General features: G+C 33.8%; 1 protein-coding gene across 5 annotated transcripts in view; it reads right to left on the reverse strand.

Moving 5' to 3' along the window:
- Nucleotides 1-27,187, reverse strand: part of LOC126829355 (dual specificity tyrosine-phosphorylation-regulated kinase 1A) — a 72,900-nt gene that overhangs the window by 33,037 nt on the left and 12,676 nt on the right. For 4 of the 5 annotated variants that reach the window (XM_050559166.2, XM_050559164.2, XM_050559163.2 and 1 more), the window contains exon 2: nt 5,026-5,225. In XM_050559166.2, the coding sequence (XP_050415123.1) occupies nt 5,026-5,157 (132 nt within the window). In that variant the 5' untranslated portion in view covers nt 5,158-5,225. Of the gene's footprint in view, nt 1-5,025; nt 5,226-13,576; nt 13,864-27,187 lie in introns of those variants that run through there. The other variant, XM_050559165.2, reaches the window with a different exon arrangement.

Raw genomic sequence — 27,187 nt, forward strand, 5'->3', positions numbered from 1 at the left:
AGCAGGGGGTTGGGTGGCCGAATTGTTAACATGTACTCGTTGGATCACACAGATTGTCACTGAGTCAATTGGTGTGGTTTTTATTCCCCACTTGTACATGTTCATGACAAGGAGTAGGGTTGACTGTCCAACCTTGTACAATGTAGGTTTTCTCTGGGTCCTCCTGTTTCTTCCCACTGCTAAAAAAAGCCCCCTACACGCAAGCAAATATTGAAATAAAATTGAACCATATGTTAGTTCCGCAATGACCTAGTTTGTGTCAAGTGGACATTAGAAATCTCTCTCTTCTCTCCCTCTCCCTCTCTCTCATCTAAAGTGCAAGTGTTAGACCCTCTCCCTCCACCTAAAAAAAAATTAACTACCCCGCAAGTTTGGGATTGAAACCATGAAACTTGAAAAAATTTATCGCTTACAAACAATCATGAATCTGAAGAGTAATGCCTACATGTACATCCCTCACCTGACCCCCAATCCAAAAAACACAAAACCATTAATGTACATGTGTGTCATTAAAATTAATTTAACATATAAATCTCTTAACATTGACAACAAAATGTTGATTACATGTTGAAGAAAGAATTTTGAATTTAAACAGAAAACGCTGCTGGGTTATAGTTAGGAACTCTTTAGATACAAGAATATTTACGCTTATTTTTAGATCTGCTCCTTCACAATTTAGGTGAGATTCATTGGTTTTGTTTTTTTTTTCTAGTATTTTTGTTGAAATATGAGAAGGCTGAAGTGAAATGTAAGAAATGTTGTGTTTGGTAGTTTGGATGTGGTGTATATCGAGTTACTGAGTTAAGTCGTTAAAAGTTTGAATCGCCAGAAAGTCAGAGGAAATCAATAACAGACTGACCTTCTATACCCAATAACACGACACCTTCACTGACGTCACATTTACATCATTAACAGGATTCCCCGCTAAATTGACCGACTGCCAAGTTAACCTAAGCAGCAGTCGACATCTTCTGACACCATTCCGAGAATTCTCTCTCTTACCTATCACTCCCTAACACGGTCTAATTTACATACTGCTTGTCTTTTGGTACCTGCCTGTAAACTGTTGCTAGGTTACAAGACTCTATGTATAGTAACATCATGGGGGTAACAGACGGTATTGACGTCATGGAAACAAGAAGAGAAACCATCAACTGATAAAACAGTTCACACTTTATAAAGCCTTCCTTCCTATTTCATTTGTTTGTTTTTTTGAGTTTGTTTTAACATTTAATTAAGAAAGTTATCAATGGGGGGGGTGGGGGGTGAAGAGAAATACTGTTTAACGTCCATCCGACAAACTATGTCATTTTGGGACTAACATATGGTTTAATTTTATTTGTGCGTACAGTAGGGTCTTAAGCACTAGTAGTGGGAAGAAACTGGAAGGCCTGAAGAAAACCCATAGTGCAAGGTTGGGCAGGTGATCCAACTCATAGTCACGTACAAGCGGTGAATTGAAACCACAACACATGACTCAATGACAGACCTTATGATTTCACGCACAAGTGTTAAACCACTAGACCCCCACCCACCCACCTCAGGATTAAAAAGAGTCCAATCAAAATAATTTAGTGAAAATCATTGGTTGTGTTGGCTTGTGATGAATGTGTTTTTATTTTCACCACTTCCTACGGTTTTCAAATTAATTTCTGTTAATGTGATATATATTCTATTTATAGATCCAAGATTTTAAATATTAATAAAGATATAAAATATCTGTAGATACTGATAAAATATAGAGCATTCATGTGATATGATAGAATTATTTCTAATATTAGATTTATTTTAAATGCGTAGCCGACCTTTTCATGATCTTAAACCTATCTTTAATCTAACACCGATTCCAGACCATAGATTAAACATAATTAAATCATATTACGAGTGTTCCCCTAGAAAATCATCAAGCCAAATGTTGTAATTTAAATTGACTGACTGTTATGATATTTGAGGGATTGTCAATCCCTTTGCCTTGTAACCTACAATAAATTGTGAATGTTGATTCTCTCTAAAATTGGTGAACCATTGTATTTAAAGTCAACATTCAGCATTCACTTTAGACAATAAATCTAAGCCAGGATATTATCTATCGTTGATATTTAGATTTTGTTTTCTTTAAATGCTATAATCAATTTAAGTACATTGTATTGTGGTGAAAAATGACTTTCAGAGATTTTAAAATAGTTGTAGACATCCCACCAAACCAAAACAGTATTTTCAACCCCGCCTTGACAAATCCCCACCCGACCCCTCAACACTAACCAATTCACATACCTTTCCCACCCCACCCACAAGTACCTCCACTTCACTCTCCACCAACACATACCTTTCCCACCCCATCCCATAACACTAACAGAAGCACTGCCTCCACTTCACTCTCCACCACCTAATTTTTGCACCACCTGTTAAAAATTTATTCCTAGTTCTAAGATTTAAAATACGGTTAACAAGCTGGTCACCATGACAAATTACACAAAGTTCAAATGGGCGTTAAAAAAATATCTTATCGTATAAATTTCCTGTAAAACCATGAATGAATTTTAAAAAAAAAACACCCCAAAACTTGTTTTTGTCATTTAATAAAATTTTCTACTGAAAGCCAGAATATAATCTGTGGTTATCATCAAGATTTAATTCTCAGTGTGCTTAGCCGTCTGCTATGACGTAAGAATCAGAATCATGGCAGGGCAGTCTGATATACACAAAATTTACAAGATAGCTGTAATGACAATATCTTGTTACTTTTAGCGGGCATCTTCCCAAAATATACAAATTAAAAGTGTCAGAAATAGAGTGAGATATACATGTAGAGAGATACAGGTAGAAATGAACTACATGCAGATGATTCATGAAGAAGTGGCCTGTGGTTACAAATCGACGCAGTACTAACTCAACTTCATTCATAGTCTACTAATTGTTCTAGACTACTTTATAATACACAATCAACCAGTACACATCTAAGCCAGATGATGTTTACTAATATACAACTTTTGTGCATGTCTGTTTTTCTAGTCTACATCAAGATTAACCAGTCTACTAGGATACTCAAAATGTTCTGCTCCGACTGGTCTAAGCAAGACGGACATATGCCATACAGTGTGCAATGAGGGAAATTCAAACTGCCAAGGGAGCTTTTACGTGCACGCCAATGTATACACAGGGCTTCTGTTAATCAACCCATCCAAACGACTAGACAGCTGTCCTTGTCAGACCTCTGTCCTGCACCACTGACAAACGGAAACCAAGTTGGAAAATCCTGATGAACTTTCTCAACCAATGCAAGGATCGAACAAGCGACCTCCAGGCTAGTGAGCCAGCGTCTTAGCCACTGTGGCTCCCTACTAGGATACGTGTAGTAGACATAATTATGTGATGAATTAATTGTTAAGATTTGCGCAGTTGAGTTAGTTAGTGATTGTGTAGTGACTACAAATCAACACACCATAACAAGACAAGTGAATACCATTGTGATATTTATCTCACTATATGTATTGAAACATGGAAGTCTATTTATTATTTTAAAATGTTTAGGAAGGTGAGGTGAGAAAATCTATTAAAATCTACTTAAAAACAAAACCATTAAACCGGTGTTGAAGATGTAGTTACATGTCAAAACCAAGTTTCTATCTTACTTTTCTGCAGAGACTAGGCTACTAAAGAGGAGCATATACCATGCAGTGTGCTATGAATGAAATTTTGCCACGGCAGCAGGGCTATGGCCTACTCTTATTTCACTTTCCAAAGGAATCTTAAACATTCTGCCACTAGGAACAGAACAAGGACAATGTTGATGTCAGCTATTATATATATATAAAACTGGTTAATACATTCCAAATATAATTTTAACACAGAGTTCATTGCTATGGTAGATGTGTAACGAAGTGACACAAAAAATGGAAAACACAAGTTACACGTATCCTTATATATATAACTGACTGAAGGAACGAGCGATAAATTAACAGCATTTGAATATCAGCTCACTGATAATTCCAATGAAGACGAAAAGTTGTTATGAGACTGTGAGAGGATATCTGACAATTCAAAAAAAGAATTGACTGACACTAGATAAAACAAAACGAGAAAAATAGAAAAGGCCTGTGCATTCCCTTGTTTTTATTCATTCTCTAATGCACTGACTTTTTTTTCTTTTTTTCATTATGCATCTATCCGTAGCAATGATCTCTCTATCTGTGTTAAAATTTTATTATACTTGGAATGTGTTTAACCAGTTCTATCCAATTATGTCATAATGACTATCACCTATATCTTAATCACTGTAAATTTAAAGATGCCTTATTTAAGATTTAGATAAAGAGCTGGCCATTCTTGTTATAATAGTTCAAAAATAGATAATTCAAAATTAATATATTGAAAATTTCATTCAAATTAATTTATTCTGAGCGATGTTATCACTGCCTGAAGATTTTACTTAGATTGTTTATTATCGCAGCAACGTCACATGTTAATCGAGACTCAGTCTCGTTTCTCCATTTTTACATTAAATTCTTAACTGAAGTCTGAGAATGAAAGCAGGGTCTGGTCTTATAAAACCTTGACTTGCATTTAAGGGACATTAAGAGATCCATACAATGTATTTCCAAATCATCTAATATACATGTAAGATGACTCCAATGATAAACTTCCAATTGCCTTACATGGAAGCTTTAATAGACTCTGACCCATGGATGCCGCGTTATGCACCTATATGCCAGACATGTCCTACGTAAATTAGGCTGTAGTGCCGCTGTTCAGGCAAAATTTCCCTCATAACACACTGTATGGCATATGCTCGTCTTCATTTCATTTCCTACATAAATTGGAAAAGGTTGAAAATCCCAAAAATATTTACTGTATTGAGGGTATAACTAAATTACAAATCTTGATTGTCTGACCCATTCAGATCAGAAGCTGTGTATATTAATTTAAATGATTTAACCCAATCAGAAGCCCTTTACTTTATTTTTTAATAAATGATTTTACTCAATCACAGCCCTGTCATTTAATAAATGATTTAATTCAACTGACCTCATTGATGTGTTTATAAGTTTTAATGAGGTCAACGCTGAGCTTCCTCAGTGGAGCGGCCGAGGGCTCGCGGAAGGAGACGGGGATACGGTGCTGCATGGCCGCCTCCTCTTGCTGTAGGTTATCTGTCATAATGACTAGATTGTTGACCCCTAACTGCCCATATGTACCAGATAGTTGACGACTCTTCCACAATTTCCCTGAAAAATACAATCAAATAAACTTATAACAATTCATAGGTTATAAAATTATTTCAATTTCATCAGCTTTAACACTGAGAAATTTGAAAGTGGGGTCTAGATGTGCAATGGTTATAGAATTATTTTCAAATTTCAGCAACTTTTAACTTCAGAATTAGAAAATCTGGTCTAGCCAATCTTTCTGCAATGGAATCAGAAAGTTTGAAGTCCAGTCAAGCTGTGAAATGGTATCAGAAAGTTTGAAGTCCAGTCAAGCTGTGAAATGGTCAGAAAGTTTGAAGCCCAGTCTAGATGTGAAATGGTATCAGAAAGTTTGAAGCCCAGTCTAGCTTTGAAATGGTATCAGAAAGTGTGAAGCCCAGTCTTTGTGGGATTTAAGTTGAAGCTTACTCCATCCTTCTCATTCAACAATCGTAGATTTATGTACATGTAAGTTCAATTTCTAATTTGATCCAGTGGATATAATTATCAAGGACCATAATTGATCCCAGTAATTTTAGTTTAATGCTTCTCTCATATATTCAAATATTTTCATTTAAATACCACAAACAACTATATCTTTCTATGTCAAATTCAGCTGATACAGATTATTCTCTTTAAAACAAACCAATCCCATATTTGTGTCACTGTTTTGCTCATTATTTATTATAATTGATCGGCCTGTTTTAAATCCAACTCCAAGCTGAGAGATTATCTTTTTCATGCAATAAGCCTGCAGTCATTTTGTTGTTCAAGAACATAATTGATGGGTCTGTTTTAAATCCATGGGCCGGGAGATTATCTAGTGTTGGTATTTAAATTTCATTAAATAACCAATCCACGTACATATTAGCATGGATTAAACCGTGAGAAATTTCATATTTTAGTGAAAAATGTAAATCATGCATCGTTACTTTAATTATCTATCATCTGAGGACTTCTCAAATGGGAAGTGATATTAGATGTTCTAGCAAGCATATCCTGACATGTGCATGTCAACCTGTAAACAATCCAGCCCGAGAGAGTATCTACCATATGGATACTTTAATTTTATGCTTTTAATTTTAAATGCAAAGAAATCACTTAACGAGGATTGCATGTATCTGAATGCCGTCACAAATTAAATACTGTCCATAAAGGTTCTAAATCCGATGTCATTCTGAGTTTTGCTTTCTGTCACAAGTGTAAAAGTACATGTTCGTAAACCGTCAATTACGCAAACTAACTCCATGACCTTGACTATATTGATATTTCTAACAATGAAACACGCCACCGGTACCGTAACTAGACTTTTATGGTCATTTATTCAAATTTGAAATCCCTCGAGAGAACTTTTTTTTTTATTTAATCAATAGGTGTAGAGTTTTATCCTTATATTCAGAGAGAAACCTGTCTAATTTTGTGAACTGACTTCGGTTTTAATGCCATTGCGTCTTTCATTGACCTATCTACATGAACACAGCAGCCATTTATTGAATGTGATGACTTGGTCTACACAGTCGATCGAAACCGATGACGTCCGGCGGTCGTTTGACCATCAACTGACCAACTATGTGTCTGGTCAGAATGAACGCAGGGAGGAAAACGAACATAATAGACTCACTCGTCAAAACATAGGAATAAATCAATAAGTATGTCTGTATGTCATTTCTACATCTTTGTATAGTGTAATTTAGTTTGTCTGGATTATCTAAGGTCATGTAATTCTCTGCGCCGGTCATCGTCCTCCATTAATGCCCTTCGTTTCACAGACTATTCAAAATATTTGAAGTGAAGACCAGACATTCAGATATATGTGTGGATAAAGTTAAAAGCTTTAATACCGACAAATTAATAATCATATGTTCTATATCAGACTGAATGATCTATGAAAATATGGTAATCAGACCACTCAAATTAAGGAATAAAAAATAAAAAATTTGTGAAAATATGGTAAATCATGGGTTTTAAGAAAAGTGTAGTTAACAGAACCAATCTCCCAGACCACTCAAAATAAAATTAAAGAATAAAAAAATGAATTTTTTTTGAAAATATGGTAAATCTCCCAGATCACTCTAAAAATTTTAAAACTTGTTCTTTCACTTCCGGGAAAAAAAATCCTGGTTTAATTAGATTATTCTTAGACAAATGAAATGGAATGGGGTTTAACGTCCTACTTTTCTGCACCAATTGGGCTTATGAAGAAAGGCATACACAAAGCTATTAGCTATAAGGGACTCCACTATAATGTTGTTTTTTAACGTGCAAGCCAACATGTAGGTGAATCGACACCCCACTACTTGACTCAATGACAGACCATCTGATCTAAATCGCACCTGGTAAACCAATTGACCACCCAACCCCCAGTAAGAATTGTATGAACTGTAGATCAGGTAGCTCTGTTTGTGATTTGACAGGTGTCTCCCCCCCCCCCCTCAAGGTAAATTACACATCACACAAGATAAAAACACAAGTTTTACAGTTTTTTTCACCAGATCAAAGAATAACAAACTGTTTACTATTATTGACATCAAAGGAAAAACACCTTTAACAACGAGGTTTACCTGCCCTAGGGCATACTAGTAAAAAAAATATATAAATGACCATCAAATCATAAAAGAAAAAAACAACATTTTGTTTTCTTTTTATCTTTTTTTTTCATGATTTTAAAATGGTGTACAATTTACACTGTGTCTTATCAGCTTAGGCATTGTTCAATCAATAAATCTGTAGTCCTTCATATGGAATAAAAAAAAACGAGGTCCCATCATGTACAGACTGACATGCACATAAAAGAACTCGAAATATGAGTAGGTCGCAGTGTCACTGTTCGGACAAAATTTCCCTCATGGCGAGTTATATGATGCTGTATGGTAACTGGCAACGTGTATACAATAATGTTGTCTTTAATCGCTGTCCATTTATCATAAATATTGAAGCCTAATTAATTCTTCGATTATCCACTGCCCACGTCTTTTTCAGTGTTTTTCATCTCGGCATAAAGTCTATTTTCAAGTTCAACCTTTGGCGTCACTCGAGCAGACATTCCTAATCGTCAGATTGCCGGTTTGGGAAAACCCTTAAATTTTTGTCCATAGGTGTTTTTCAGGAATCCAGTATTATTCTAGTAAGATCGGATGTTCCTATACCAAAATTGCCATACTTTTATGGGCAATATAACCACCCAATAAATACTTTTGTGGGAAAGTATCTTTAAATTAAAGCCAGAGTCAAGTGGTGTGGTTTCGATTCCCTGCTTTGTGACAAGTAGTAGGATCGCCTGTCCAACCTTGTGGGTTTTCTCCAGGTTCCTCCAAATGCTAAAGACACCTGAGCACATGTAAATTACTGAAATAAAATTAAGCCATATGTTAGTCACGAAATGACCTAGTTTGATTTGAGTGGATGTTAAACCCCATTACTCAATATCTCTCTTAAAGCTAAACATTCAACATAAATAAACCTGTAATCTATTTATTGTTTTATTTGTGTAAAAATAATCTTGATTATCATTACAATCAATAGACTCTAGACCTTGGATGTCAAACTTGTTTCGATTCTGGGGCCACATGAACTAAAATTTTACATCAAGTGGGCAAGAGATATACATACATGTATATGTACAAAAATATCCTTGAACTTTACTGTATTCTAAAAACGAAGCCAAACGTCCTCAACACAGGTAATTTTTTAGACTGGTTTTCAAATTGCCAAGATATAATATTGAACACAACGTACTCACGTATTACAAACAACTTATAATGACTTACAGTACAGTACAGTAGTCAAGAGTTTTATTGAAACCTGATGACAATTTCCACCGCTAGTTTCTAAGAATTATCGACACGTCAGTTTCTTGAAATTTGTTCCACAGGCCACATCTACACCCTTATTGGGCCAGATCTGGCCCGCGGGCTGCATATCTGACACCCCTGTTCTAGACAATTATCTTGGTACCCAGAGAGAGAGAGACAAAGATAATTTATATTTTCGAAATTACTAAAACTGAAAAACTGATGTTATATCATTCTAAATTTTGACCAATGTAAAGATGCATTAAATGAATTGTCAACTTTAGACTGAAGTCCTTTATTTATGGACAAATACTGAAATGGAATGAAATAGGGTTCAACATCTTACTGTTCTGCTCCAACCCCACTACTGAAGACGGGCTGTGCTTTGAGGGGAATTGTGCCCGGACAGCGGCGCTATGGCCTACTCTTATTTCGAATTCCAACTGTCAAGAGTTATTTTACGTGCACGCCATTGTGTACACGGGACCTTGGTTTCCATCCTATCCGAATGACTATACGTTGTCCATTGCTAGGCCCTCCGTCCTACACCACTGACAAGGGGAACCAAGCCAGAAAATCCCAATGAACTTTCACAGCCAATACAGGAATCAAATAAAATGATTCAATTCTGTTCAAAATTTTAACAAAGATAAAATATATGATGCATTGGAAATGTTAACGATAATCTTTTGATGGGCCTCTTTATAATCCAATAGGAAAAAGCATGACCAGTGTTTTATTTCTTAATAATACATTGTGGTAGTCTTAGTCTAGTACAAGTCTATTTGTATATTTAACATTAAAATTAATATTGAGTAGACATATTTCAATGAAAGAATTAAAAGGATTTCATTGAGAAACTATTACAGTTAGTGTTCAACTATATAATCAAGTATTGTGGATCCTTTTACTTCATTAAAAGTTCATAATTCCATACATTCAACATTTTAAAATGATAATGTAGGTCTATTAAAGGAACTACATTTATGTAACGTTCTATTTTGATTTTGCTTTCTTAATTAAATGTTAAATAATCAATCTGAGTACATATTTAGCAGTGTATTAAGCCTTGAGAAATACGATAAGTGTACCTACATAGTACACTGAGTACAGTTTATATTTACATATAAACACAGACGGTTTTATTTTCTTGCTAATTTGGTTAAATGTCGTCAGATCATCTGTACCTAAAATAACATCTGATACTTCTAATTTAACACAAATATCTATAATTAACGCTTGAGGCTGCAAGATCAAATGTTGTGTTCCTTGTACCTGTAGGATGACTGTGAGGTATAAAATTACGATAATTATCTACACTAGTGATTTCCGTTGTCTCTCTCAGAGATTCTTTCTTTCTATGACTTTTTAATACTATTTTTTGTCTCTATAACATTTACTATTTAAATGTTTCTCTATGACTTTTTACTATTTATTTTTTGTCTCTCTATGACATTAACTATCTATTTTTTGTCTCCTATGACTTTTTACTATTTATTTTTGTCTCTATATGACTGTTTACTATTTATTTTTTCTCTATGACTTCGGACTATTTATTTTTTGTCTCTTTATCACTTTTGACTACCGTACTTATTGACTTACATGTATTACTATTTTTTTTTTTGTCTCCTATGACTTCTGCTATTTCTTTTTTGTCTCCTATGAAATATTTAGTTTTACAGTACTAATATTAAATACAATCAACTAATATTCTAAATAAACAAATAGATACCTACGTGTACCGATTGATCTGAAAGTATTACAGTGATTTTAGAAATGAATTGTGGTTAACATCCTACAGTTCTGTTCCGACTGGGCTAATGAAGACAGGCATACCGACCATACAGTGTGCCATGACAGAATTTTGCCTGGACAGTGGCGCTCAGGGCTATTCTTGTATCAAATTCTAACTGCTAATGTGTACACCAATGTGTACACGGGACCACTGTTATTTGTCCCATCCGAACGACTAGACAGTTTTCCTTGTCAGGCCTTCTGTCCTGTACCACTGACAAGGGGGAAACCACGCTAGAAAATCGCGATGAACTTTCTCGACATACACCAGGAGCGAACCCGCGACCTCCAGGCTAGCGAGCCAGCACCTTACCCACATAGCCACTTTGACTGCGCAGTCATTTTAGACATGTGAAAGAAAATGCATCATAAACATCAAATAACGAGAAATATAGATTTATATCACAGCTGTAAGCTGTAAACCTTTTGTTGCTTATAACGAGTAAAAGGGGCCTTCCCTTTTGTTCAACAGATACATTTCAAGGTATTTGGAGGAGATGACAAAAGAAGGTCATGTGTAAAAATTGACATGCACTTAAAGAAACCCTTGACAGTTGGAATTTGATCAAAGAGTAGATAGTAGCACTGCTGTCTGGTCAAAATTTCCCTCATAATACATGTAGGTGTAAACATATTTATTGCTAAAAGAAGAATTATAGTATACACGTCTGCTCATTTAAAGAGAATGATATCCCAAGGTACTTTGTACACTTTGGAGTATGTGCCATGCTCTTTAAGACACCTTGGCAGTTAGAATTTCTTTCACTGCACACTGCATGGCATAAAAAATGCCCATCTTCATTGCCCTAATTGGTGCAGAAAAGTAGGACATTAGAAAACATTTTATTTCATGTCATTTCCCAGAATTCTGTCATTCGTATTACATTGTTTTAACAACTTTGTACGTATTTAAAGATTTACTTTATAGCCAATAGAAGAATGTGTCACCTGATTTTAATGAAACATTTTTTTTTTTTTGACCTAAAGACCTGACCTTGAACCTGACATACCAATGATTATAATCACCTGTACTCAGGTAAAAGTATCGTTAAAGGACTACATATAGGACTTTAATCTCACCCAAAACATAGTTAAAGGACTCTAATCTCACCCCAAAAACATGGTTAAAGGACTTTAATCTCATGCTAAAAAAGATATTTATCTTAACTACATTATTTTGAAAATGTTTTTTCTGGCCTCAGAGAAGATGTCTCTTGGATTGTTTCAAAAGATAAGTCAACAATAAGTATATAGGGGGTCTATAATATTATACAACTAGATAGGGCTGGGAAAAAATATCGATATAGCCAATAATCGTCGGCTACTACGGGAAAATATTGGTATCGATATTCAGTTCTTGATATCGATACTCGTATAAAAAATAAAGGAGGAGCTTCAATAAAATGAAATTAACGGAATGTTTTGTGTCAAATAACTACAGGTTTTTTGCGGTCGTTTACAACAATGACAATGAATGATTAATTAATTGTTCAGGGGAAATAACTTGATTTTAATAGAAATTTTCAAAATTGATGGCGAGAGCGAAGCTGCAAATACTATGTTGTTAATAACCCCATCAGATAAGTTGTGAACAAAACAAACATTAGGAAAACATAGAGGATCATATTTTTTTTTATTTGATCTTTAACACATTTAAATTCATTATTAGCATACAAACAGTTATTTCTTTTAACTTCAAATTGTCCGATATATCGATATCGACGAAATGGTTGCCGATATCGATATTTGAAATCCGCATCGATTGCCAGCATCTTCAGTAATTCTTTAAATGACATCTAGAAATATATGGAATAGGTTACAACAGAAACACATGGTCTAAATTATATGACAATCAGTTTTCTCCTACAACTTAAGACTCCTACAAGCAAGCGATTTATTGAAATAAAATTGATTCACATATCATTCCCAAAAAGACCTACTACGTGAACTCTCTCTCTATGTTACTCCTCAGTCCGAGCAACATGTACCCCTGTACACCAAACTTCAGCCTCAGTACAGCCCTAGTGTAGCCACCAGCCCTGAACAGACAGACAAACAAATGAAAGTCACAAATATTAGTATATATATTTGCCTCACATTTTGTATTATTACTGTTTAGCTTCATAATGTTGAGAGAATACTCTTTGAAATGTCACCCAAATTAATTAGTAATGGCTCTTCCATAAGTACATGTATGTGTTATACATGTAGTTTATTATGGTATACGTATCTACTGTATGAACTAATTCTCTGTTATCTAACAATGTTTTGTAATATACATCTTCAAGTTATCGTCCTGTGTTAATAATAGTTACAATTATATCGTTTATAGATAATTGGCCAAAACATCTCAGATCATATTCATAAAAACAAAATAAGGGAGGTTGGGTGGCCGAATGGCCTAATGCGTTTACTTTAAATCAAAAGGTCTGTCATTCACTCAAGTGGCATGGTTTTCGATTTCCAGCCTGTACATGAAAAGGAGTTTGGTTACCCTGTCCAAATTTGTGAGGCTTTATCAGGTCCTCCGGTTTCCCCCCACTGCTAAAGATCCCTACGTGCAAACAAATTAGTGAAATAATTTAGTCCCAAAATGACCTAGTTTGTGTGGAGTGTTAAACATTCTCTCAGAAACAGAACAAGATTTATCTTTAACCTTTGACCCCTGGCTAACATGTAAACAAACTCATTTATTTCTACAGGCCTATATCAATGTTTATATATATATATATATCATATAGATGACTATCAATCCATTTTAACACACCTGTAATTACAGGTAAGACAAACCAGGTAACAACTCACCTGACTAACCACCTCCAATCTATTGTTTACAGACATTTACTCTAATGGCTAGGATACTAGAGCCAAATCTAAAACAGGCTTAGACATGAGTTGTTCACGATAAAACAAATCTCTCTCTACATTGTCCACATAATTCTCTAATCCTCTTCAATACAAATACTTTTTAATCCTCAATAAAATAAATCCATTTTTTACACCAAATCCAGGAAATGTAAATATAAACAATCACCATTTTGATGTGAAATTTTTCTTCTCACTTTGCAGATCATTTCAACCTCTCAGTCAGATCAAAACATTGCAATGCATTGTGGGCTGGGGTCACGGAGTACATGACAAGTTAACAACAGACAAGGGACTGTAATGGTGAACTATTACCAGATTATCCAGTCAGTCAAAACTAATTACAATTAACAATACCTGTATATTACTAGATCATCCAGTCTGTTTTGAGTTATATCTTAATTAGAGAGTTATGGTATTAAGAGATGGTTATATTGATTATGTTTAAGACCATATGACTAGGTTCTGTTCTGGTGTGTGAATAGTCACTACAGGCATACTGGAAGCAACAATAAGCTATAATATAACAACCTATTGTCGACCTTTTGTTACTCTCTGTAATAAAACTAATTGGAAATATTCTATAAATAGATGGCCAATAAATCAGAGGATTATTTCAGATAGATGTTATATACTTGTACGATCATAACCAATGAAGCAGCTTCAACAATTAACATGATTGTTCGTATTGTGATCACAAAATTTAAATCAACTCTTGATTAAATCATTTTACTAATAGTAACAACCATATGTCAATAGTCCTGCGGAAAACAAAACATGTCACAAACAGACCTTGTAAGTAATAAATAATAAATGAACTATCGAATCTAATAAATGAATCTGAGGAAGCTTGGTAATAAGGCACCTGTCAACAAAGACATTGTCAGCTGCAAATTAAAGTCTTTACAGACACAATCCCTCTAGTTCTTGTCATTTTGTGCAGTACTGATTTGGTTTTCTTGTGCGTTTGTATCACAAACATAATTTTTACCAAGAAACAGGATAGAAAAATCATTAAAATATCAAAAAAGAAATTCAATTTCATATGTACAATTGATCACATTCCAGTTTCCATTTTTTTTTTTTTAAATCTAACAACATTCTTAAGTTGTTAATATGTATCATTTAATATCCATCTTCATTTCACTTTTCAATTCTTATCAAACAATTAATCCTACTCCCTTCCCATATCAAAAGTTTCAAAAATTTTATATGTAAAATATACATGCTCTTGAGAAAATATAATTTTACTAAGTCGATAATTTTCTAATTAAATTCTGTCTTCAAATAATTGTATTTTACCACCCCGCTAATAAATACATAAGACAAAATATATGTCTATTAACAGCAATACAGCAAGTGTTTGTTTTTTTGGGTTTTTTGGGTGGTTTTATTTTTTGAAAATATGTTTTGAATTTTTGTTCAAGCTAAATAACAATAGAATTCGAATTCCTTCTGTAAACCATGAAAATATGTTGTATATTATAAACCATTGTTAATTCATTTCCTTAAACATATAAATATTTCATATACAAATCGGTCCAACAGATGTCTACTTTTATTTTATTCTGGAATGTGAATCTACTCCATTGACAACGTGTTCCCTGCTAGCTTGTTTATATCATGTGACTTGGATCATGTGATCATAAGATGATTCAGCTCAACTTCAACCTTGAACTTTGATTTTGAGCCAATGAGCGGAGAGTAGTATGAAGTACATGCTTGTTGCTGTGCATTACTTCTAATAATAGTACAGAATCAGCTAAGGTGAAGAGCCACGTGGTTTCCACATTCATCTCGTAGAATTCAGGCCGTGGTATATGATATATACTATGGGGATATTTAACCCTCGCTCTGATATATTAACGGGGGTTTATCATGCTAATTAACCCACGTTGTTTAATACAGAATAGAGCAAGTCGTCTAATCTCTCTATATAATAAGCCCGTCAAGAAAAGGATCAAATTATATAAGACCCATTGTTCTCAACATTCCTGTAATAATCCACATAAAATCACGTTACCTAATATTTATACTGGGGAATGATTATTACAATATTTCACAGTTCATTATTTACATAAATTTATATTCCTGAATTGATATAAACACACAAAATCAATAACCCTTATTGTATGAGAAATGTAAAATGAAATGGGGGTTAAACCACTAACTTTTCTGAAACACTAGGTCAAATCAAGATGTGTTATTCCAATGACGGAATTCAAATTTCTTATCATTGAATTTCATTCTTTCTGATCAAATTAGTGTATTTTCTTTAATCAATTTAAAACGTTATAAAAATATTTCCATCCTATGCAAAATTTAAACCTTGGTTTTCAATACTTTGTAAATCTTGTGAGAAGATTTCTATGTAAATAAATATTTATTCTATAGATGAATGTTCCACTACGGGTATGACATATCAACAATATATGTTCCACTGCAGTATGACAAATTAATATATGTTCCAATGCAGGTACATTGTATAACATATTAATATATGTTCCACTGACATATTTAATATGTTCCAAAGAGGTAGAACATTAATAGGTTCCAAGTATGTTTAACATATTATAATATATGTTATCTAAATTAACATACAAGTAAGTATCAGGTATTTTAGAAAGAAAATTTGAAAGTGTCAATAATTTTATGAAAACCAGTATAGGCCTAATTTGCCATCATTAATCATCTTTTTAATTAAACTAATTGTTGAATATATTTAGAAATTCTAACAGTGGACAATATTCTTGATAAATGCCCATTGCTTATATAACAAAAGGTCACTTATTGTAAACAAACCTTACTTTCAAATGGACAGAAATTTGGAAGTTTGTAAGATTCAATAATATGCCGATTTAGATGACCATAATATGAGATACAAACTTCAAGTATAAATGATGATGTAATAAACTGCAAGTATAATAAATAATATAAACTGGGAGATTATAAATGATACCAACTGGGAGTATAATAAATGATACCAACTGGGAGTATAATAAATAATACCAAATGGGAGTATAATAAATAAAACCAACTAGGGAGCATAATAAATGATACCAACTGGGAGTATAATAAATGATACAAACTAGGAGTATAATAAATGATACAAACTGGGGGAGTATAAATGATATGATCAAGATGAAGATAGCCTGTTATAAAACCTGAGTGAATATTGATTAATGATATTAGATTTAATCCTCCCCCACACCATACACACACACTCTCCTACATCATCATTAACATTTAATACACAGATTATCTATTACGCCATTCTACAGCCAGTATTTCATATTATCATTACTAATAGTGCCCTGTGATTTTAACTTTAAAATGGTGGGGCATGCAAATTACCATAAGTTCTAGTGCCCCCCCCCCCCATTTCTGTTAAATTTTATTTCTCCAGGTAAGACTTCATTTGAGTTGATGTTAAACTCTCTTCTTTTCTCTCCCTCTACTATTGCTCTCTCTCTCTCTCTCTCCCTTCATCTCCCTCAATCTCTCTATCCCCCTTCTCTTCGCTTCTTCTTTATATATCTCTCTCTACCCCCCCCTCTCTCTTCTCTCTCTAGAAGTATTATGTCTTGTGCTATTGACCTTTTAAGTTGAGACTCCTAAAGCTAGATTCTGTAGATTGAACATTTAAAATTGTACCTAATAAAACTGAGTGAACTCCATGTGGGTAATATATTAACCTCAACTGGGCTTGATGTGAGGATATTATTACACTTTAACTATTGTCCTGTAGTAGGTAAGTTGGCATGGTCAATCTGGTTAAAACACAGATCCTATTTCGTTTCGTTTTTATAGTTCAAAATTTAATTTTACTTGTTTTTACTACACTTGGATCTGGAAGAGTTGTTATTTAACTCATGTTCTGAATGTGTCAGGGATAAGCCAATGAAACGGTCTGTTACGACGAGCTTTAGGCATGTTTTGCACGGAACTGTGGGTAATCCACTAGTAACATCAATGCTGATTGGTTAATCAAATGTCTGACGTCATAGGTCATAAGTCGGTCTTTTGACCCCTGACGTGACCCATGGCTATAACTTGTCAGATCTTCATGTAGTGTAGGACATAGAAAGTATAAAAAAACGAAACGAAATATAGATCTGTATTTTAATCAGATTGTTGGCATGGTGTAAATGAGAACAAGTTTATTATTTTACCATGCATACAGGAAATATTACAGCTATGACACACTTCCTAAATATCTCTTCAATTTATTTATATCCTACACCACTCTCTAGCAGTCATAAACCATTTATATTTCCGGGTATTATGACATGCCCTGGCACTAAAATTTCATTCAGTAACAATATCTTGTCCTAATTTATCACCTCAGCTGATCAGGCAAGCCTTGGAATTAAGGCACCTGTCACAGATATTGTCAGGCATAAATTAAGGCACCTGTCACAGACATTGTCAGGCATGAATTAACGTTGAGTCAGGCACAATCATTCAGAAGAAGCCTGTCATTATATATGGCACATATTTATTATTTTTATATCTAATAATAATAAATGTCCAGCACAAAGTTCAAAATGTCCAATTCTAGTTCATTAGTGTTTGATATTTTATCAGTTACCTGTAGAAATCAATATTTTCATGCCTGAGATTAAGATATGATTTAACTCCCAGGTAAAACATGATTTAATTCCCAGGTAAAACGTGATTTAATGCCCCAGAGGTAAAGCATGATTTATAGTCTAGGTAGAGCCTGATTATTGTCGAGGTATAACATGATTTAAGGCCCAGGTAAAGTATAATTTTAAGTCTGGGTGAAGTATGATTTAAAGTCCGGGTGAAGTATGATTTAAAGTCCAGGTAAAGTATAATTTAAAGTCCAGGTAAAGTATGATTTAAAGTCCAGGTAAAGTATGATTTAAGATCTAGGTAAAGTATAATTTAAAGTCCAGGTAAAGTATGATAAGTCCGGGTAAAGTACATGTATGATTTGATTTAAAGTATTATTTAAAGTTCGAGTAAAGTATGATTTAAAGTCTGGGTAAAGTATGATTTAAAGTCCAGATAAAGTATGATTTAATGTCCAGGTAAGGTACAGTGTATGACTATGAGAATAAATTTGTTTCACACTCCAGTGTAAATATGTACATTGTATAATTGTACAAGTACATGTATATCAAGTAGGCCTACAGTATATACTACTACTAGTAGCTTGTAATGTCAACATTGATATATAAACTTGAGAATATGTGAATATTACTAACTTAGTATATCATCTCATATACAGGAATCTTAAAGGCTGTATAGCTCTATTCTTTGGAACCTTAAAATAGATGAAAATGGGTCTAAAATGGGTGAAATATACGAACAGTCCATCTTGAACGGCAGTCGTTTTCACTTGCTTAGACCATTTTACACGCTTTTTTTAATCATTATTATTTTTTTGTCATTTGTGAATCAGCCATTATTAATTGCTTCCACATTGTCTTCTGGTATGATGTCCATAGAGTATATGATGTTGTGTACTGATTTTAAAATGTTCATTGTGTCTTAAATATTAAATGAGGATCCCATGTCTTCATGCTAAGGGAACAACATTGATTGGAATGGACCAATATTGAATTCTAATTCAAATTCATAAATTAGAATATAATGGATAGTATTGAGTTTGGGGTTTAGCTCCTTTAATGTAGATGTATAATATATTATTACTGTACACAACACATGTAGGCTACATATATAAACATGTAAAAATAATAATTAATATGTAATATTCAATGATGTCAACTGTGTCATCCATGTTGATTTATTCAATGATTATAACTGAGACTGATCCCATTCATACACTGACTCGTACTGTCTGTACTAAACCAGTCTATATAAACAGGTAAATATCAACCATATAGATGTATCTATTAACACCTCTCAGGTAAATCAGAATACTTTGACCCTAACCATTAGTAGACTATAACATACATGTAGGTTATTTCTGTGAATTCCAATAATCAGTTCTTTTACATTGTGACAAATTTATCTCGGCTTTTGAATGCAACCTAATAATAAATCAAAATTATTTTTAATTAACAATCAATACTTTCAAAGCGCCTAATAGTTTTATCAGTCTATAATTACATGTCTACACATGTATCAAGTGAGTAGTTTTACAAGTACATGTAAGTTAAGAATATTGAATGAGTGGTTGTCGTAAGGGAAATCCCCCGATTATAACTGCGGAGATACAATCAATCATGTAGAGAGATAAGATACATGTAATCCATTAATACAAGTCATCTTATAGTCAAATCATGCATGTCTAAAAATATCAAAACATACATGTATACATGTACTATGTACACAATAGATATTTTTATTTAATGAAATGTAATTGGGTTTAACAGTCTACTTTTCTACTTTTCTGCAGTGTGCTCCGAGTCAAATTTTGCCCGACAACCGTGTGACGGCATACTATTTCGACTTCCAACTGTTTAGTATTCTTTTACATGCACACCATGTGTACATTGGACCTTGTTTTTTTTGTACCATCAGACAATAAGACAGCTATCTTTGTCAGGCCCTTCATACTGAATATCTCTGACAAGGCGAGACTGTGCAGGAAAATCCTCAGGAACTTTCCCAGCGAACACCCGGAGCAAACCCAAGACCACTAGGCTGGCAAGCCAACGTCTTACTAACTGAGGCACCACGACTCCCTTAAGTTCTAAAAGTGGTAACTATTCTTCTACAGGGTTTGCTCTCAAATGACATAACATCACATTCAGTAGCAACAAGTATGAGATGTGGACTACATGTCAGCCATCTTGGAATTGAGGTACATAAAAATACACAATTGTCCAGAGAACCAAAACATGGCAAGTTTTATGTTGATCTTACTCGAATTGCTGGAGCATTAAGCTTTTTAGAAGCGATTCATCTCAATAACAAGACGATTATCAAGTGTAATTATTGTTTTACGGACATGATATAAATTCACATTCTGAGGGGAAATCCCCTGTATTAAGCAGGCAGTATGCCGGTATGCAAGAGCTATATATCTGTCTATTGCTGCAGCTCTTTAGGCCTTACATGTTAAATAAATTATTAATTAGATATTTAATCATTTATTAACATGACAAGACAATAATCAACTCTCGATGCCATCAAGTGGCTGCGATTTTAAGTTCTTGTAATGCCAATAACTCATCTCAGAGTGAAATAATTTGACTGAAATTTCCAACATATTCCCGTTTCATTATCTATTTTTAACTAATAAAGCGAAAACTGTCAGCTCTTATCTAATTTTACATAATGCCCCTTTAAATGATCTACATGCATGGTGGGGGGTCACTTGACATATTGAGTTTTAATTGGAGGATGACAATCACAAAAAAAACTCTAGACCTTTAATTTAAAAACTATGCACATGCATGTAGCCTACATGTAGTTAAATATACATTATGTAAGATTTAGATAAAGTGCTGTTTGTTCTTGTTACAATAATTAAAAAATAGATAATGAATAATGAATAAATTGTAAATTTCAGTCAAATTACTTTATTCTGAGTGATGTTATGAATGTTGATTTAATTGTCCAAAATCATTGTTACTTATCCATTTTAACACTAAATTATTAAATGACAGGGTTTTGTTCTACTCCATTCAATATATCTAATCTAGAGTCGTAGAGAGTTGATATTGGGCTTGTCATACTTGCATAAATAATTTTCAAAAAGAATCCAGAAACAAATACCTGCAATCGGCAGATCTAGTATTTACATACATGTAAGCTTATGCATCTTTAAATGTGATTTATTTTTGTTGGTTTGAATGCGGTTGGGTGTGGTTGGTATATAAAACAGGTGTTGTGATAATTACAGACATATGACTGTCATACAGGTACATGTGCAATGTATATTAATTGTCTTGTGACAAATTACCTGAGTGACATCATCATGTTTATTTGGAAATTATTTCCACACCTTAATATGAACGCCTAACATTTAGGTCACATCATTTTTTTTCAACCAAAGCCTAATACAGTTTGGTGGGTCAGGTTAGATATTTACCTGAACATCACATATCAACTTAATAATTTGGGGGGTTAGGTCAGATTTTTACCTGAATGACATCAACTCCCCCAATTAATATTTTAAACCAAGACCAACCTAGGGGTGGTAGGTCAGGTTTATTGTCTCACTGTTCCACATTAACCTGGAGAAGGGGAATGAAATGAAATTGATTTTAAAGTAATACTTAAATTCTGATCAGACTCGAATGAAATAGACAAACTATAAAAGAAAGTATTTTATTTTAGCAATTCATATCCCAAAGACTTCATTTTTAATATTCATTAATAAGCCCAATTGTGACCTAAATGTGAATCCACAACTATAAATAAGGTCACAACAACAGATCATAAGGTCTGTCATTGGGACAAGTGGTATGATTTCGAGCCCACACTTGTACAAGGTTTGAATAGACTTATTGCCGCTTTGTTGATGTTTATTCATGACATGAAATCACATAAAGAGACAACCCCGGTTGATTTGCAATTTTCAACCATGACATATATAGGACAAAGTAGAGAATCATTTTTTTTTAATAAAATGATTAATTGGGTGAAATATTTCAGTTACTCATTGTGGCTGATGTGTTCATGTCTACCGCTTCTCATTAGTCATACAATAACAGTTAATCAGAGAGATGGGGTTTAACATCCACTTCCTAAAAAGTAGTTAATTTCGAGACAATTTTAAGGTACACTTAGTTTTATTTCAATAATTTTGCCTGTGTGTAGGGGTCTTTAGCAGTGGGACGAAACCAGAAGAACCAGAGAAAACCCACAAAGTTAAACTAGACAGACAAGGCAACCCTACAGAATATTTACTAGGAGATTAGTAAAAACAGATTGGTGAAATATTTATATGTACATACATGTATAAGAACAAATGAAACATTTAGTGATGGGACGATATACATTAAACCTTTGGACGTGGATACCCTGGCCTACTCCTTGTCATATACACATGTACATGTATAAATGTGGGACCACTTTACTCAATGACAGATCTTATGCTCTAAAGTGCATGTGGTAAGTTAGACCCTTTGAACACCCCCAACCCCGATGAAGAACTATAGTACATGTATGAAAGAACAATGTGTCCACTATGAGTATCAAGGGCAGTAAGTCCCCCCCCCCCCACAAAAAACAATTATAAGAGAAGAATGTGACCACCATGAGTATCAAGGGTAGTAAGTCAGCCACACAACCCCGAAGAACTACAATGTACAGTATAAGAATCTGTCCACTATGAGTATCAAGGGTAGTAAGTCGCACCCCAACCCCCATATGAGGAACTACAATTTAAGAGAAGAATCTGTCCACTATGAGTATTAAGGGTAGTAAGTTGACCACCCCCACTCTCATAAAGAACTACAATGTACAGTATAAAAGAAGAATCTGTCCACTATGAGTATCAAGGGTAGTAAGAGTTTGATCAGGTCTAACTGACCCAGACAATAACACTGACTCTCCGTATATATACACACACATATATAACATAAAACCACCTTAACTTCTCCATGTCATTCCGTTCTAAACTCTTACAATACAAAATTGGCACTGACAACTTTCTCTTCTAGAACCTATATCTATTAACGAGCCTATAACTGCCACCATGTTACTGTATTTATGTTTTATTAACAACTGGGTTCAAAGATAATCATTATATAAACATATCACTTAAATCATTATACAAATATTATAGTCCAATTAAACCAGCCTTCGCTCAACAAATATACATATATGTAGATACTTCTACAATAATTCATAGTTAGATAAATTACTTCCTATACAGAACAGTTTTACAATGTACATTTGTTAGAAATGAAAGGGAATGAAGTTAAATCTGAAATTTTTCTGCACCGATTGGGCAAATGAAGAAAAAACAGCCTTAAACCAAAACAGCTCTAAAATTTTATCAATATGGATATAAACAAATCACTAAAATGATGTACATGTATGTGTGTGAAATAGAAACATTCGCTTACATCGAAGTGATATAGCTAGCGATGTATAATTATGAATGAGTCTATAACTTTGCAATGAATGAACAGAGGTTTATGTATATTATACTAGGTACATGTAACAAAGTGTCTGTCTCCCAGCAAGTCAAACAAAGAGACAATTTATTATCAGAGACAAGACATGTTAATAATTTATCCTGTATTTAACTCCTGTGTATACGACATCATGATGTCCAGTCGTAGGTCAGACAGATACAGATGGCCGTCTGATCGTTATCTGAAATATTGATTGATACAAGGTAGGAATTAATTAGTGGTGTGACTCCGCACAGTGTAAACCATGTAGATCAAATGGCATATCCTCTCTGGATCTGCATGTCTACTCCATCAGGCTTGATAAAGTTAAACATCTTATATAACATGCTGTAAGTACTATTGGAATATTCTGACATTATTCAAATGCCATATATGTCATTATTCAAAATATTTTTTGAATATTCAAGGTTAATCAAATGTTTGTGGAATATCCAAGGTAATTCAAACATTCAAATGTTCTTTGAAACGTGAATGACATTATTGAGTTGCTATTTGAATTTTCTATGACATTGTTCAAATGCTATTCGAAAAATCAACTTCAATTTTGATGTGGAGTCTTTCTGATGCAGTTTCAGATTTCTAAAAATTTCACTCAACTAGTATTATCAAACACCCTGAATCGGAATCCTTCCATTGACTTGATTGGTGTTCATTATTTACAATGTCTGTGTATATTCAAAATCCGTTCTAATAGCCTTGAATAACTATTCAAATGTGAATGTGTGAACACTAATAAACAGTTAGACAATCCACGTCTGTTATTGGATCCTGTGTACAAATCAGTACAAAGATGCAAACCACGCGTCATACCTGGTGCTATAATGTCAACTGAACATTTGATAGGATGGAGGAATTTCATCATACATGTAAACTAAAATATATTGCACAAGTCTGGACAAGTATTGCCATAATTCTACTAAAACAAATTACATGTATATCTTTGCAAGTGATATAAACTGCTTTAATTACATAAACCAAAATTTCTTAATTGAATAATTGAATTTTGAAAGAAATAATTTCAATCTAACATTTTAATACATACATGTATGTAACCTTTGCGTTCTACAGTATGATCAGCGAAAAGATTTGTAGAGAAACATAAGTTGTCCTGTGAATAAGGCATCAGTCACACACAAATCCAGGCATGCATTCTCAACTTTCAATCACTTTGAGGAATATCTTTATTTTATTTAAAATAAGGAGGAAATTTGGAGCAAATTCTTAACTTTTGTCAGGCATGGATTTGTCTATTTTGTGTATTTTTGTTGATTTTACTAGTTAATATTGTTGGTACAAACTATTAATAAAACTGTTATTTCTGGGTCTGAACTTATAACACGTACTTACTGGTATTCTGGTCATACCGTGAAGCTTCCTACTTACTGGTAATTCATTTGAATAAATTATCATGGTTTCATTTTTCCTGTTTATTTTTCCAGTGCTTGATATCTGTTACGATTTGTTTATACGGTCACAACTTGTTGCCTGTTGGAATGTTAAATACTTTACAGCTACTCTCATCAGTAATAGAAATGAATTTTTCAAATCGCAATGTTTTCACATTTCCAAGTTTAAAACTTAACTCCCACAGTTATCATTACACACATTTCAAATATGTCACCAAATATTTTTGACAACTGTTTTCCCACATATTTATAATCAACGTCTCTCACAGTTAAAACAGATATTTCATCATTTATGCAATCAGCTTTTCCTTTTAACCTTTCACTTAATTATTAGTATTAGTAACTAACCCTAACCAAGTCATATCGGGACTACTAGACCTGTCCCCTCAACTCTAATCAGGTCATATCAGGACTACACTAGACCGGTCCCCTCAACCCTAACCAGGTCATATTGGGACTACTACAAATGTCCCCTCCACCCTAACTGGACCATATTGGGACTACTAGAAATGTCCCCTCAACCCTAACCGGGTCATACCGGGACTACTAGAAATGTCCCCTCAACCCTAACTGGGTCATATCCGGATTACTAGAAATGTCCCCTCACCCCTAACTGGGTCATATCAGGACTTCTTAACCTGTCCCCTCAACGCTAACAAGCTCATATCGTGACTAACATGTATATTTACATGTAAATTATCCATGGAAAATCTACCAGATTTGTCCATGTAAAGGATTGTGACCCAAACATATTACATATTTGTTGATTTCGGAACTAACAATCTAATAGTATATTTTTATATCAATGATTCTCGTGACCTATGGAACATTAAGATTTAATTTACAGATACAAACACTACAATGCCACTATACTTGTATGTATTATTACTAAGAAGACAGTGAAAAATGTTACAATAATATTTCAACAGCAGCTCCAAGTGTGACACTCTAAAGCATCAGGCCACCCCAACCCCTCCCAAAATATACATTTGTAGCAACTATTAGTAACAGACTCTTCTCTACTCAATTGCTACCTTATCAACACTGATTAAAAGGTCAAGGGTCATGGTGTATAAGAAATTTATGGTATGTTAATAATTTTGTATAAACAGACAACTCATCATTTAGCAACTGGGTTAAATATTTCATCACACAGGATGGAAGGTATATAAATAATAAACTAAAATCAAAATACAGTATGTCAGCTTACCCCATACAGAATTCTCATTGCACAATAAAATAACATCATTATAGACCTTGTAATGTAATATTACGTCATACAAAATTCTCAATCCCCAAAAAATAAATTCACATTACAGACCTGAAATCTACTATGTTTTTTTTTAGGCTGTTTTACAAAATGTTCCATCTTTGTAAAGATAAAATCATGAATTGTATGTAAGCTTACCTCTTATAAAATCCTCATTCCCCCAAAAAATACCATCACAATATAGATCGACAACTAACATCAAGGTTTTCTTTGTGTTTTTTGCAGTATTTTGCACTAAGTTTCATCTTTAGTACTGTACAGATAAAATCACGAATTAGTACTGTAGAATATGTTTTGTGAATTCTTTATATATTTCCCTTTTATGCTTGGGAGCAAACTTTATAATTTAATTATACTTTATAATTTAATTTCTTTATTCAGGTGGCCATTGTACATACACGAGTACATGTAGCAGTGCAGTATACTAAACATAACCAACTATTTACAACAACTGTAAAATATAATATATACATGTATGTACAGGTCACATTTCTATGGAATATAATTACTGCTTTAAGTGAGTGACACAGGTAGCCGAATGGTTTGACCCGTGCATGTTGGATCAGAAGGTCCGTCATTGAGTCAAGTGGTGCGGTTTCTATTTCCCGCTTGTACATGACACAGAGTATGGTTGCCTGTTCATCCTCATGGGTTTCCTCTGGGTCCTCTGGTTTCCTCCCACCCCTATGTGCATGTGAATTACGGAAATAAAATTGGACCATGTTAGTCCCGAAATGACCTAGTTTGTGTTGAGTGTATTTCCATCCCTGCACTGCCCTCCTAAATA

The sequence above is a fragment of the Patella vulgata genome, chromosome 8, assembly GCF_932274485.2.
Source record: "Patella vulgata chromosome 8, xgPatVulg1.2, whole genome shotgun sequence".
Lineage (NCBI taxonomy): Eukaryota > Metazoa > Mollusca > Gastropoda > Patellidae > Patella > Patella vulgata.